The following is a 16,301-nucleotide window of genomic DNA, read 5'->3' as shown; positions in this document are numbered from 1 at the left end:
TCAAAGTAAATATAGCAGTGAGTTTCCCTAAGTTAACCTTACTGGAAATAACCTTATATTAAAGCACTTATATATTGTATTTAACTTAGAATAAGGAAAATAAGAAAAATACATAGCAAATTTGCAGCCTATAAAACATGCATTTCTTTTTGTTATTTGCATATCTGTCAACATATGTATGCAAATACAAGCGGATAGGAGCCAGTTAATATTTTGTGCTTTACTTTTTTGGGGGAACAGGTTGAAATACCAACACCACACTGTCATCACATTGACCAAAATTATGCAAGAGCTTTTTTTTCTTCACATTTGTGCCTCCATAGATAAAGATCCAGCCATGCGTAAATCTCACCCCCTGCAGCGCAGAGACCAAGGTTCTTCTCTCTCTCTTTTCCTCAGGCTTTATTACACTGGCCTCCCGTCTTGTTGGGATAGTTAAACCTGTTAACTCTACTTCACATGCACAGTAAAGCTTGGGGAAAAAATACCAGACAGAGACCTCTAGGGGTTAGGATGGTAAAGACACCCAGTTTACACAGATCCGCCATGAACTATAACCAAGGAATAATAAGCTGCTAAAAGCTAGAATACATTTCATTTACCATTTTTGTCCAGGTTTTATAGAATCATTTCTCTTTTATTTTACTTACTTTAATGTCTCGTTCCCAGTCCCATATGTCAGTACTTTCCTTGTAGAGACTGCCAGGAATCTCTTACCTCTATCATCCTGGGAGACGCGCAAACAATCACATGATAAAGCACTCACACACAGACACGCACACACACACACGCACACACACACACACACACACACACACACACACACACACACACACACTTGGAATACCTGCAAGAAAAAAAATGGAGAATCCCTGCCAGTGGATAAAATACAGTAATAATAATAATAAATGGTGTATATCAGAGTGTGTCAGTAGTGTGAGCAAGGCTGTTTTAGCCATTATTGTAGGAATTTAATCTAATGTAGCTGAGAATAGAAAGTGGCCAAGGTAAACCTCTCATTCTGTGTCTTGTCATGTTTGACAATGTCAGATTCATGCACTTAGTAGCAGATTGCATTAATCTGGAATTAGTCTTTGAATAACTCTCCCACTTATTGGAGTAACAAGAGGTACCATATATCCACCTTCATCAATTTCCTACAAAATACATGTTATACAGACTCTCTTATCATGTGGTTCCTCCCTAAATAATGTGAGTGCTGGGGCTGGGGCACACCTCTTGCCATCCTCATACCACAAATATTTTTTCATTATTACTTCAAGGTATGTTTTGTTGACATTGTTTTTTATAGCTTTGGATCACAATCTTGGCTATGTCTCTGCCTTTCTTCCGTTGCACGCTCTGTGATATGATGGCTGGCTTTGGCTAAATAAGGCAAGAGAACACTTCACATTCTTTGTGCCAAAAGATGGCTCATCCTCTGTAATGCTGTGAGCCAAAACGCCTTTTTATCCTATCAGGAATTGAGGGTGCTGTAGGTTTGCCAGCCAATCTCTCTCCACCTTGACACACTCATGCTATAGGGATGCATGACTGGCTCTTAATGGTGGTTTTCAAAAATCTCTTAGTTTGATTCATATTGGGGCATGTTTGTGAAAGCCAGGTATGTCTCTCTTCAAAGTGGGCAGCAGTTGCCGGTAAAGCAGACCTTCCCCCGTCTCACTGTTCAATGAGGCAGTAATTTTCCCCTTTGTTTTGTATTGAAGATATGGGTCTTGTTTAATTTTCCAAGCAGGAATATTTTTTTTTAAATAGTCATTCTGGGAAGACATTGGTTAGGTTGTAACACTGAGAAACTAATAGCTGAAGCACAAGCGTTAAATGTCTTCTTTTAAATGTAGCTGTGATTTGCAAGAGCAGATGTTTGTTCTGTTCTTTTTCAGTTCAAGTTCTCCCTTTATATAAGAGAAATATGATTTTTTTGTATACAACATTTCCTAACTGCTGCCCCCGCGCCCTGACCCCGTATAAGCGGACGAAGGAGATGGAAGATGGAATATTTCCTAAATATTCTGTGACTCAAAAATAAGTTCATTTAGGAAACTCGTGCTATTGTAGACATTTAGTTGGAACTGTTTTTCATCAACATAGCTGAACCCAACAATACAGGCCATGGTTAAATGAGCTCATTAAGGTTTATGCATGGTAGAAATACCTTGGTTTCCTCCACACAGTCCAACAGCACTGTTTGGAAAATGCAGTAGATACCCTCACACAGACAGATGAATGATGAGGAAGAGGCCCAGCGTATTACTGAAAAATGTAGACAAGGAGTATTGCAATATATGAGCCCATCTCTTGTTGATTTTCCCTGGGTAACATGAGATCACAAAGGGCACTCATATCTATCAAAGGGTTATTATTGTGTTTTGTCTCAGATTTGTGGAGTCACTCTGTATCTCTTTTCATCGTGATGTGGATTAATGTCTGCTGTGAGTGTGAGTGTGTCAGATTTTGATGGATTTGAGCTTTCCTCTCCGAGACAGGCCCGGTGTGGTACAGTGATCCTGGGTACTTACTGTATTTATTCGGATCAGTCGAAATATGTCAGGGGTGCTATGAGGCCCAGTGACACTGGAGAAAAATGACAGTTGACCCTGCCCGATAAGATGACAGGGAGGTTGACATGCTTGAATGTTTGAGATATTGATTAATTTTTCTTAGCACTGTACAGCAAATAGAAACAAGCATTGTGTTCTCTTTGATTTGGTAACTTTACAACGTGCCTCTGATGGCATTAGTGCTACATATTGAGATGTTAAAATGTAGCTGTAGAAATCGCTTTTTCATGCCAGGAGTTACATGTTGAACAACAAGTGATTGTCTAATATCCACCATCAGTTTGTACAAGTCAGACCGCGAGAAGTTTAATCTAGGTGCACAAGAAAAAAAAAAATGTTATTATGTCAATAGGTGGTTGTTGACTGTACTCATTTGACGTGCCAAGCTAATATTAAATCCCTTTCTGCCAGCGCTAACATGAGTGAGACATTTCTGATCTGAACAGCAAACACATCGGTCATTTGGCATTGTGAAGTAAGATTTTGAAGACAGGGCAGTCAGTCATGTTGATTGTGAATTTGTTCCAGTTGGGCAAACAAGTTGGCCCCAGAGGACAAAACATGTCTTTCGGTCCTTTGAGTGTCTGTGCCAAGCATGGATTATATTTTTGGTTTCAGTGACACCTCAGAATAAAGCAGTATCCAAACAAAACACCTCCTTGACAACAGAGATAATTAACAATTCAGGGTGAACCTGTCTCCTCTGATCCAGAAGAAACCAATTAAGTTTTTAAATTTAGATTGAATTGGAATTATATCTCACGTTTGATATTTATAGTGCCAGATCTAAGTCTATCATAAGCACAAATATCATGCCTTTCTAATTACAGTATACTTTTCATATAAGTCCATTGTATCTTGCCTCTTGGGTTGTCAATAATAGTGCTGACTGACCTTTCTCCAAGCTCTGCCACCTGTCAGCAGTCAGATCACACTTCACACCCAGCCCGTCAAAGCCAGTGCCAAGGTGCAACAATCTGACATGACAGAGCACTGCATCACCAGAAGAGTCTAACGTGTGTTTATGATCACAGATCACTACAGTGTCATTAGTGCCCAGGGCCGGATTGGGACTCATTTTCAGCCCTGGATTTTCATGCCTTAGACCGGCCCACTTTACTTCACGAATGACTATATTAAAAAAATGTAATCAAAACCTTAGTATATAGGTCTGCAATAGCGCCCTGTCCTCTACATCCTTGTAATTCGGTGTATTTTGTAAAATATCACTATTTCCAAGTGTTGCCTCACAATGTAGATTAGAAAAGTTAACATCTTAACAACAACCCAATGATGTTGAACAATATCAGAATCTGTTTCTGTGCAAATAAGTAATCACAGATTAAATAAAGAACAAGATACATTGTATTGCACTTTCTAATGACACCATAATCTATTTTTTCCTTTGAATAGGCCTAGTTAATACAACTTTCATAATGGGTCACAAGTAATATTTGGTCATAAAAAGTGATTATATTGTAGCTAATCTGATCATGTTTGCTTGTTCACACACACTGATACAACAGCTTACAGTAGATGTGCCATCCACACTGACAGCAGCTATCCCTAATTAATGCACACTACTGGCTCTGCTTCTGACACTAAATCCCATTTTATAAATTGTCATAATTCTCAGCACAAATCTCTCCTTTTTACAAAGCTTTCTGATCAAGCCATGTCAGTGTCATTATGGTAGTGCCGAATCATCTGGCATCATTAATTATCCCAGGGCATTTTTCATATAGAGCAGGTCAACACCACACTCTTATTAATTCTTATAATACTCAGTCAATGATCAACCCTACCTGCCCAAACTGGAGTTCTGGGCTCATATAGCTGCTGCTTGGTAACCTTACTGGCTCTTCATTGTCACTGTTAGCAGCAAACTGGACTAGTAGGCCTACTAGCTGCTGCTGCAGAGCTACAAGAACAAGTTTGATTCATAAACATAAACGCTGGTTTGCAGGCACCTCTCCTAACTAACTTAGCTTAGCCGTCTCAACGTCTTCATTTGGCGTTTTGCTAAAAATAGAAAAAGTTCATCTGGCCGCGTCACTTTCTAGAGCTCTACTTTTAAAATTGACGCTTTTTCAGTGCCGTTTTGCGCTTTCTATTACCCGTTTAAAACATCTTCTTTTTGCTCGCGGTGGCATCCTCCAAGAAGCCCCTGTGAATTGTGTACGATGACGTTTTTTTTTTAGCAAGGTGCTGCCGTCGGAGGACTCCGAACATAAATAGGTCATCATTAACCGCACTCTGCGAGTGGGCTGCAAGAAAAAATAAATACTGTAAATACAAAAAGTGGGCTGCGAGTGCAGGCAGCATAGGGACAGCATCCATAAAATTCAACTATGATTTCAACCCAGTGCCATACCTGAACACCGGCCCTCACAACCAAACAACCAGACTGGCCCACCGGGAATTCTCCCGGTGCTCCCGATTAGCCAATCCGGGCCTGTTTGTGCCCCATTCTATGTCCACCCATATCTATTAAAGCGGGACAGCGTTTTGATAAAGCTCATTCCGCATTCTTGTCCTCCATGGATTTTTTAGAAATCACTGCCTGAAGACTTTGAAGGCCAGACCCAAAAGGGAAAGCTCACACACACACTATAAAAATCAACTCATGCGCTAGCTTGTTTGATGATTGTAGTGTAGGTAATGTTTGTGCCAGTCTGATTGTGGATTTGGATCAAAGATAATGGTCTGAAGTTCACAGAGCCAAGAAATGAGTAGTGTTTGAACATACTGTATTACACAGTACGTGAGAGAAAGAGTGCTTGGTCTTTTTTTTTCTTTCTGTCGTCATAACTCTGAGGATTGTTCATACTTGTAAAATCCTCTGCTTCATTTTCCTCATACAAACTTTATTTCTGGATAACTCAGAGCCCTGTTCTTACAGGTTTTCAGCTATTTCATTTTGTTCAGAAGCCAGTTAAGTAGCTTCTAGATGCTTTGAAATGTAGCAAATACTGCATGTTGCCTTTGTAGTCATATGTCTAGTTGCAACGCATGCTTTTCTGTGAAAATCATGTATCTCCAAAATGTCAGGCTTTGTGACATTGGTTTTTATGGTGTATTTAGCCTAAGAGGTAGGAGAAGTCTGTTGTGTCGTGAAGGAACACTTACTCTTTCAACTTATGTGGAAAAATTAGAAATTCCCAAATTTGAAGATATGTTTTTTTCAGTGGACTTCTCTTCCCTGTCAAATATATTTTAAGTGTCCATCTGCCTCTGACTGGTGGAAGTAATTACCTTGGGTCATTATGGGTTGGGTGCAACACTGATGACAGGGGGCTGCTCTTATTAGACTGGATGTCAGGTTGACCTCAACCACTGACAGACAGGTGCCAGAGGTCCTCTTCTTCATCACTCAGGAGGAAACACATTTTACCCTGGCAGAAATTGGAAAAAAGAAAAAAAGAAAAGAAAGAACAGACTGCAGTGGATCCTATGCACAACCCCGGTGAAAAAGACTGTGATGGGAGAACTTTTTTACATCTCTTTTCTATTAAGTGCAGTCACAGTGTGGCCACTGGCCAGTATGGAAATGAGATGGTGTACTGTCACAGATGTGTGTGCTTCCACATCTGTCTGCTTCCTATTCCGAGAGCAGAATCTGAAATAGATGTGGTCTGAGCACAACTGTGTTTATTGGACAGCGTTTGCACTGGTGCATTTCCCCCACGTGTCAGGTTGTTAAGAATAGGAGGGAGCAGAGTAAGTCAGAGGCAGAGAGACAGCCAAGAGGAGTGAGAGAGAAAGAGGGGGATGAAGTAGGTTAGGCGAGAGTCACTGAGGTCGTTGTTGAGAATATTTTCCAACCCTACAAAAAAGTGAAACATTTTTGATTTTAAGGATCATAAAGCATCAATTGAAAAATGCACTTGGCTTTGTGGATCTGTCTTTGATAGATTAAAAGATTTTAAAAAATCCCCAAATAAAAAAAGAGCTATATGTGTGCACATGTGACAGTAGGGGAATATATTTCGATCGAGTTTTAAAATATTACTCTTTAAGCATGAGGTCCTGCATCTATGTGGCTGTTTTTACTGCAGTAAGAAAAGCTGTTTGGCTGAAGCAGCTGCCAAGCAACACATGGGGAACGGCCTTGACCCAACCTCCTTCCAAACTTATATACAGAGATTGTTAGAGGAGCATTCACCTGCAGAATCACAGAAATAATACTAGCGACCAGCTTCACCTCTGTCAGCAGTTACCATAACTTGACTTTAAAGCAACACTAGGTAACTTTTCCCGCTTCAGTCCCCCTAGAGGTTGGAAGTGGAATTGTCCATTACATTACATTATGCAATTTTGCCAGATCGGGTAGCGGATCTGTAGTTCGAATGAACTGGACAATGTAATGTAATGGAGAATTCCACTTCCAACCTGTATGGGGACCGAAGCGGGAAAAGTTACCTAGTGTTGCTTTAACTATGTTACAGCTTCTCTTGTCACCAACCCTTAACTAGACCCACTTCAGTTCTCGATCCCCTAGTTTATATCTGTGTCAGGCTTTTGTCTGGACTGCTGAATGAGTACATGTCTTTACCCGGCTCTCCGCTCCACTACCTATCTGTGTCAGTTGTGGCGAGTGTGGGGAAGCCCTGCTGAGGAGGTGAAAGGGGGGCAGTGGGCTACAAAAGCAGAGGTGGGGGCTGTAGTGAGGGTCACCCCACCTGGTAGCTAAGGAATGACTCATTAGACAGGCAGGCACTAATGAAAGATTTGTCTGTCCTCACATTGGCCTTGCTGTCATGTCCCTCTCCTCGTCTGGAATTCTGCAGATTCCACCCACGCTTTCCTCTACTGTTTCTCTTTGACAGCGCCAGATAGCGTCTTGACGGCTGGTTAGCGCACCATTTTATTGAAGAGACTTACCAGGAGATAATTAGCCTGTGATGCCCTTTAAGTGCTCTGCAGAACATTTTCAACCTCTCAAGAAAAATGAAAACATGTATGAGGCTAAACAGTAGGTCTTTGCTCCAAACTATTTCCTCCAATCGACAAGACAAATGCCACTGCTGCCTTCCAGAAGAATTATTTTGACTGACAAAAACATAAACTTACAATGAAAGTCTTATGTAAACACATCAATAAACACAACAATCCAATTTCCCCATTTCCACGGTGAGACAATGAGTGCTGTTGAGCTCTGCGGGTAGGTTTTGTGTTTATTGGAACTAAGCTGTGGCATGCCTCGGTATCAAATGTCTCTGCCAGGATAGAATGTCACAGCTCAGAAACCCGATCTCATCACTGTTCCCGTGAGATTTTGGACACCGTGCTCTCTGCACAATGGGCAGAGGAAGTCCAGGTACAACATCCGTGAAGGAAATCGAATCAAAATGAATTAGCGTTGTTTATTTGTTATTAACATAGTAGAAAGGATGTGTGTTCATACATATTTTATTGTGAACCTCATATAGAAATGATCTATATTAATGATCTATATTAAATGATGGCAAAACACAAAAAGGCAGCACGCATTTGACTGTAATTTTTGCAGTCCTGCACTGTGTGTTAACTCTTTTCTCATCACTAGATTAAGCCCAGATTTATTAGTTATTTTGATGATTTTGATCTTGTCCCATGCCTTAGCTGTTTGTCTACTTAGAGACTTTCACGCCCTGTGGGTCCATCCAGGCCTTCCTGTGAGGCCTGCTCCCAATGACAAAGGCTTCTGTAGTCTGTGTGGCCTGACTCAGTTTTTCTCTAATCTAAACCATCATCTCCATATGTCTTCCATCACAACTTCCAAAGCATTTTAATAAACTCCAGGCAACAGGAACAAATTAATTAACGTCCTTATTCTTCTGTGCACTTTGTAAACTGCCTGTTTGCAGTGTGTACACTACACACACACACACACACACACACACACACACACACACACACACACACACACACACACACACACACACACAAAAAAAAAAAAAAAAAAAAAAAAAAACGCCATGTATGCACACCCACACACATTGTCCATATAATTGTCTGCCACGTTGAAAGTGATCTCATTCTTACCTGCATTCCTGCTTGATGATTTCCACCTGAGTGCTATAATCTGCTTTTATTGACCTATCATTCACCTTGTGTTTTTATTCAGGGGGAAAAAAAAGATCATAAGAAGCCCCGGTCCACAAAGTAGCATGTTACGAGCTGATTCACATTTTGGGAGGTCCACCTTAATTACTTGTGTTTTCTCTTCATAAAAGTTGAAACAGTAGATTTCCCTTACAAAGTGAGAAAGGAGGAAAGGAAAAAATGAGAAGGAAGCACTGTTGATGTTGATGTGCTGCTGGGTTTCGTGACTGCAGAGGGCCATTACACTTACTGTAAACTCAAAGGTTTCTACAGAACCAGGGGACAAAAATGAAAGATGGGTCCCTTTATCCTTACACAGGATGGCAAGCAGTGATGTGGCGGTGCTGGCACACACGACACTGTGGTCTCCCAGATGGCTACAGTTTGTCTGAGCTCAGTCTGACCACTGTCACCTCTTGCAGAGTCTGTGGCCTCTACTGACCAGTGGAACGAGCTCTGAGGCTGGGCTAAATGCAGACATGGGCAGGGCGCTCCACTCTTAAAGTCCAGCTTTGACTAGACCAGAACTTTGCAGCACACACTGACCTTTATTTCTACAAAGCTACACAGAAACACATCCAACCCAGAATCCACCTGTACTCTGTGAAGTTTTCTTCTCACTCCCTATACTACTGATCTGAGCTTGGACCATGCTTGCGGGAGGCAGGAGACAGGGTGAGAGGAAAGGCAATTATCGTGGTATCATGACCAAAATAAAGCTTTGGCATTAAGCAGGTCAAATGTTAATGATACTATACAACTTGTTAGCCTTTCTCTACCCTACGTCCTCTAAAGAAACTCTCAATGTTTTTGTTTTCTACTTATTTTAGCCATCTAGTTGCAACAGTAGGGGTTGGCTAAGTGGGCGATGTGGGTTTTTCGCTGTTTCCACCCAGCTTGTTAGCAAATGTTTCATGGTCTCATACCGTACTGTATTCTTTTCAATCTTATCATCCCTGCATCCCACATGAAAGCTGTTTATTTGATTGTGATTGTAAGTTTTATAGATAATCCCCAATACGATGCTGGGGATCCTCCCCTTCAGCTTCTTGTCTGACAGCTCCACATTTGAAAGCAAACAGTTTAATTTACAGCAGTGTGCGCGAGGTTGTCCGTCCTGCCCAGCGGGGTCTTTGTGGGTTTCCTGGCTGTGCTTTGGATGTGGTTTATGTGTTCCGCCTGCAGCGCGAAGCATGAGCAGTGATAGTCATCCTTTTCATTTTATGGCACTTTCTGGAAACAAAGGCATGCAAACAGATGAGTAGCTTAGCATGTTGCTGTAGACGTGTTTGCAGATGGAAAATGGGAAGGGTTAGTGGTTTTATCGGCAAACTTTTTTTTTTTTCAAATAATTTGTTAGTTGTCTAGCATTGAGTGGTAGGGATGGGTCTTGGGTTGAGATTGGCATTCAGAGTTTAAAAAAAGTGACCAATGACTCATACAAAACGTCATTTCTGGAATGTGCTGGCACTGACACAAAGACTCCGAAGGTGTCTGAAGCAGCACATGACAAATTTGTTTCTAAAAGTTGTCTTCCCGGCAGAAGCACAACCATCCATGAAGTCCCGGCCTGTCTGAATGCACCAGGCCCCACAGCAGGTTTTCTCCCCGCTCTTCTCTCCGTGTAGTTAAGCACATTCCTGATGATTATAGAAATTCCGCTACTACTTTTATGATTGTTATAATTACGAGACCATTACATCCCTGTAGCTATTCCAGCTGAGAAAACGTGAAAACAGCTGCTCTCTATCCCTATGGTACATTAATGTAGGCATCAAAAACAACACTTTCACTCTGTTGAATCATTTCCCTGTCAAGTTCTTGTCAGTAAAAGCCTGAGGGGAATGTAAAGATGACAGGAAAAAACGGGCTGCTTGACCTCAGCTGCACTCATGCATTTTTTTTTTAACCGTCTTGTTTTGTTGTATGACGAGTAATTGGCAACATGGTTAGCTGTCTCTTTAGTGTGAACTGCTATTGACATTAAAAGAGAATATCAATTATAAGGTCAGACAGTGGAGAGCTACATATGCCAAAACCATGTGTTATCTGTCATATCTTCCTTTTGTTTCTTCTAGCCCTGGGTTTGCCTTGGCCCAATGGCAAACCATTACAAATGTAGTGAGCCATTGACTTTGAAGTTTTAGGGTTTCGGGTGAATAGAGGCTATGAGAGTTGGGGTTCACAAACATTTCCTCTGAATAAAAGTGTGCCTTGTTTTGTTTTTCCTGAAGAGGGAAATGCAGAAGGCCCATACTTTTGGGTGCATATTTGTGCCAAATGGTATGGAACTAATCTCCACTGAGCTATTTCTCATTAGAGATGGGCCTCTGGGCGGTGCATCGGTGTGTGGACTGCGGACAGGGAACAAACTCTCTGTCCTGCAGATGGGCTTCATTTAGTATTGGGCAGGAATAACTTTCTGACAGTTTTATTGAGGTGAATGGCAGTGGAACTGCATGGAAGAATTTTCTCTGCCATGCTGTTGCTGATTGACACAGACACACACACACACACACACACACACACACACACACACACACACACACACACACACACAGACACACGTACACACAAATGAAACATGCTCATGGGATTTATTTAATCCCAGTGGCAGCCCAGGTGCTGATGCATCACTGCTGTGGTGCTGTGCTGTGATCTGGGGGGAATCACTGGTTGTTCAGCAGTGCTGTGTGTGATTTATCTGTTGACTGATTAACATTCAATGTCCAAGAGGAAGTGGAGTTACGACTTCGAGAAGAAAAAGAGCTCGCTGATTCAAGACTTGGGTTGAAGTCGGACCACAAATCAAGTTTGCTTTGTATGGTGAAGGTGTGATGAGTAACCCAGAGTATCTTCTTCTGGTTTTCCGCTGCAGTGATCAGAGATCTTTTCTGTTTAGAGATCCCTAATCTAATCTCTGAGTCATCTTCCTAAGGTACAGGGCAAAGGATGTGGCCCTATACCTTGACCAGGGGAGGGTGTAGTACTGTAGTTAAAAAGCTTTGGCAGCTTTTTACATGATATAGAATCATCCACAGACGTGAGCTCAGACTATATAAATCTGTATTACCGTAAATATAAAATAAATGCAATTCAATGTACTTTATTTTAGATACATTGAAAAAGACTGACCAGAGCAATCACATTTCTGCATACAGTAAAAGGACTGGAAGCATTAAAAGTAAATGGTGTTTTTTTGTTACTATTTCTACATTTTATAGCAATAAAACTGAATGTCATTTTATTGATTTATTATTATTTATTTATATCACTTTAACCATTGCTTTACCACAATGACGATGAGTGAATGCAATAAAAGAAAGAAGCAACTACAAATATGTGTCAATTTTGAGAGGAGATTTAAAAGATGATGCTGACTTTGCAACCCTGCAGTGCTCAGACTGGGAGTTCCACAGCTAGGGGGGCCAAAGCCTAAAAGGCCCGGTCACAGTTCCTTCCTGTTGTTTATAAAGACACAAATCACCAACATCGCACAGCTTCCCTCCCGTAATACCTCTGGACTTGTAGAGATTTATTCCTTGTGAATGTTAGTGCCAGTTGACTGGCTGGGACTCTGCTCATCATGCATCTGAGCCATGTACGGAGTGTACTGAGTGCACAAAACATTTGGAGCTCAGCTGCAACCGTACCAAATACCATCAGAGTCATAAATTAAAAACAAGACATCTTCTAAAGATAAGAAACTCTGCTGTAACTGGATTGTGAGGTGTTTGATTGCACCATACAGCCTCATCAAATGGGAGCCTTTAAACCACATATGGCCCACTCCCAGGTTGTCTGCATTACAGATACATCTCCGATGTCTTGTCTGTCTGAAGAGTGAATTACACCAATAATATATGTGGTAATAAGTATGTAGAGTTACACTACTGTGGACAACTTTACCCTGTGATGACATATGGCAGCAAGTTTTAACCCAGGAATTTAAACCAAAGTTTGACTCATATTTAGCATTATTAAGATAGATTGAGAGATTCTCTCTGAAATGATCTTTTTCACACAGGGGTTGGATTGTCTGATGTTGCATGAGAGTTGTCTCAGTGGGCCTCCATATACAAGCTGTCACTGCGTATGATGTTTTATGAGTTGTGTTTTATGTTGTGAATGCTGTGTGTCACTGGAAATGCACCCAAAGACATCAGACCACGAGTACTCACCCTATTTGGTCCAGTGTCTACAACTAGCATGTGTTTTGCCCATAGGACTGGCAACACACACCCTGTTTATGCCTTTGTTTCTCTTTTTTTCTCAGTTCATCAGCTGAAGAAACAATAATGAATAGAGGCCTGCAGTTGCTCTGAATCACACACTCATCAATGTTCTTTCTCACACTTTAGAATAAAATCAGTGGCAGCTGTTTGTGAAGACAAGGAGCTCATGGGCACAACTCATTTGTGTGTGTGTGTGCACTTATTTGCGTCTCTCAGTTGCATGTTTGGGTATTCAACTTCTAACTAAAACTCACTGATGCACCAACAGTGATAAGCCTTGCCTGTCTGATCAGGACTACCACTGCTGCAGTGGTGCAACAAACAGACTAGAGCCACATTGCAAAGTGCTTAATGTAGGGTGTGTGTGTGTGTGTGTGTGTGTGTGAGAGACAGAGAGAGAGAGAGAGAGAGAGAGAGAGAGAGAGAGAGAGAGAGAGAGAAAGAAACTGCCTCACTGTGTCTCCTGTCAGATCTTTGCTGACTAAGACATCATGCCTTCAAGCAAGATAGTATCTGTCAAAGACAAACAAAAATGACATTTAGCATCCCAATAAAAAGCAATGGATGAATTAAAAGAACATACAGAGACAGAAGCAGAAAGAGTACTAAACTGTACAGCACTGCACTGCACTGTACTGTATGCTGCTGTATCTGCAGCAGCAGGTTTTGCTGAGTCAGAGAGAGTTCACACAGGAGTGATGAGTGAGCTACAAGGATTGAGCTCAACGCTGCCACTCCACGGCAGACTCTGCAGACTGCACACACAGGGTGAAGGATTGTCAAAGTAGTTGCGATGAGATGTCCGCCTCCATCACAAGCATCTGTCATCCATCATATCTTCTCTTTTAGTACTCTGTGGTGTTTCCATAACTGATTAATGGGTGCATTGTTTCTTAGCCGTTGTGGTGGCTATTGGCTTAAGTTTCTGCTTGACTTTGTATTATGGGAAGTTACAGATATGGCTTTGTCAGCAGGAAACATCCACTGTTCACTAACTCTCCACAGATGTGCTCTGAGTTGCTCCTACTGTGCTTTTGCTATCCCTGTTGCTTTTGCAGGACATTTTTCACATTTAGCTACTCAGGTTAATTGCTGCCAATGATGTGTGTAGACAGGCAATTTATTTTTTCAAGAGAAGTCACAATGATTCTAATCTCTTGTCCATTTCATTCATTCACTTTTTGTATGACAACATAATAGAATGATACAACCACGTGTGTGACTGTCAGCTGATTTTTCCACTTGTTTCCTTTTTGCTTTTATAGAAAAACTCTACAATTCAACTGGACGTGAGCTGCGGAGAGCCCTCTTTTCCCTCAAGCAGATTTTTCAGGTAATTATTTCTCTCTCTTAGTTTTTGCTGGATTCTAAAAAAATATCTTTTTAAAATCTCCAGCTCACAACATGCAGTGAATTCCACTGCGTTTCATGTTTTAATAGGCATTTATTTCAAGAATGCAGCATTTGTCAGCATGTTAAGTATCTTCTGCAATGCTCTGGCTATGTACACACAATAGCATGCAAGAACTATATGTAGTGAACACACATGCATCAGTGCACAGATGAACACACACATACTCATACACAGCATTGTTTTCTTGAGCTGCTGAAAGTCTGCCTTCGTGGCAGCTGTGGAGTGTTCAGGTCTGGTCATACTTCACACACTGGGCTGGGCTGGGCTGGCCTGGCGGGCAGTCGGCCATGGAGGGGGAGGGTTAACCCACAGTTAGATGGAAAAGAGAGCAACAGACATTGATGCAGGCCCAGAATAGATTAGAATACCTCACTTTATACACTATGAATGGCTTTGTGGGGCTTCTGCTGTAGAGAATGTCGATTATTCTTGTATTGGAATAAAATATCCACCTGGCCTGATATCAGTAGGCCTATAACTTATCAGTATTATCACTACTACATTGCAGTAGTGCAGTGTACATGTGTGAGTCTTAAAAAACAGAGTCATCGACAGGTGTGAGAGATGCAGGTGGTTTTGTCACCGAGGAGAAAATGTGGGATGCAGTGGGGAGGCCAAAGCAACAGGAATTTGAACACACTGTAAGCAGAGTGTGTTGCTCATTGCACTTGTAGTAGCTATAACTAAATGTAAAAAAGTAGATTATAGATATGTTTATTCAGCTGAAGATTTTGTAAAAGCTGAATTGAGAAATGTGCTCATGTGCTCTGGCGAATGCTAAATCGCATAAAGAAGTCTAAGTACCTGTTCTGGTTTTTTTTTGCATTACATTTTTTGCTTTAAGTATGACAAGTAATTTCTCCACTCTGTGCTTAAGACATTATGTATAATTTGTGAACATTAAGGTCAGCATAAATCATCTCAGCAGTTCCTGCTGTTGTTTTGGGGGTTGATTTATTTCTATCACGTAAAACTTTTCTAAGTAATTGGAAATAGTTGTGTGAGCTATTAAACAAAAGGTCCCAGATCATTATTTCTCTGCACGCGCTTTTATTCTTAGTCTATGATTTGCAACCAACTTTCATGCACTCAAAGGGTTTACATCACTCTGAGGACAATTATGTGGTGGAAGGTGGAACTAAATCCATCAAATGTAAATGTTTAAAATACATACCAATGTAGTCTCTGGCTCTGTCTATGATGTGTGACAGCTCTTGAATATTCCCCTCTTTCTCCTTGACATCTTTCCAGGATGACAAAGACCTGGTGCACGAGTTTGTTGTGGCGGAAGGACTGACATGTTTGATAAAAGTGGGCGCTGAAGCCGACCAGAACTACCAGAATTACATCCTCAGGGGTACGTCCACTGCAGAACAGCAACTTTTCACCAGTAAACTCACAGCGTACTTTCCTCCTCCACTCCACCTTCTCACACCTCAATTTACAACACATGCTAATCGAGGATGTTATTAATCAATCCTGTAACACTTTTCTTTCCATAAACCTATTCAGAACCACATGTGTTTACATACGCCATGTAAATTGATGATTGTGCTTGATGACCTTCTCACACTCACACACCTAAGGCGTATAAACAAACTGAAATGTGTGCCACAGATAATGTAGAAGTAAGCCAAGTTTAGCAGCTGGTTAATTTATCTGTCCCATATCGGTAAGGTGAAAGATCATGTGTGTTAAGGTCGGGGAGGGGCAGTGCGTTCAGGGATACTACAGGAACAAGGGATTCATAGCACTCGTTGCAAGGTCACTAGCATTTAACAGCCTGCTGTGAGGGGGCAGGTCACACATGCTTAAGTGGCTAATAAAAGTTCTGGCAGGATATTGCAGATCATAAAACTAATTTCCCCTCCTTTTTTTCTCTTTGCTTTCTTTCATTTTCATTTTTCATGTGTTCCCTCATCTTTTCATGAAAATGTGTTGCATTACTATTTTTTCAACCTGAGCCAGTACGTCATTAGTTAA

At 41.2% G+C, this 16,301-nt stretch overlaps 1 protein-coding gene across 1 annotated transcript in view; it reads left to right on the top strand.

Annotated features, from left to right (window-relative positions):
• The window catches only part of fhod3b (formin homology 2 domain containing 3b), an 89,814-nt gene that overhangs the window by 38,361 nt on the left and 35,152 nt on the right, over positions 1-16,301 (top strand). Inside the window, exons 4-5 of the mRNA XM_039805293.1 lie at positions 14,170-14,237; positions 15,570-15,675. Of these exons, the coding sequence (XP_039661227.1) occupies positions 14,170-14,237; positions 15,570-15,675 (174 nt within the window). The remainder of the gene's footprint in view (positions 1-14,169; positions 14,238-15,569; positions 15,676-16,301) is intronic.

This window comes from Perca fluviatilis, chromosome 7 (assembly GCF_010015445.1).
Source record: "Perca fluviatilis chromosome 7, GENO_Pfluv_1.0, whole genome shotgun sequence".
In the NCBI taxonomy this organism is placed as follows: domain Eukaryota; kingdom Metazoa; phylum Chordata; class Actinopteri; order Perciformes; family Percidae; genus Perca; species Perca fluviatilis.
This window is presented reverse-complemented; position numbering and strand designations above follow the sequence as displayed.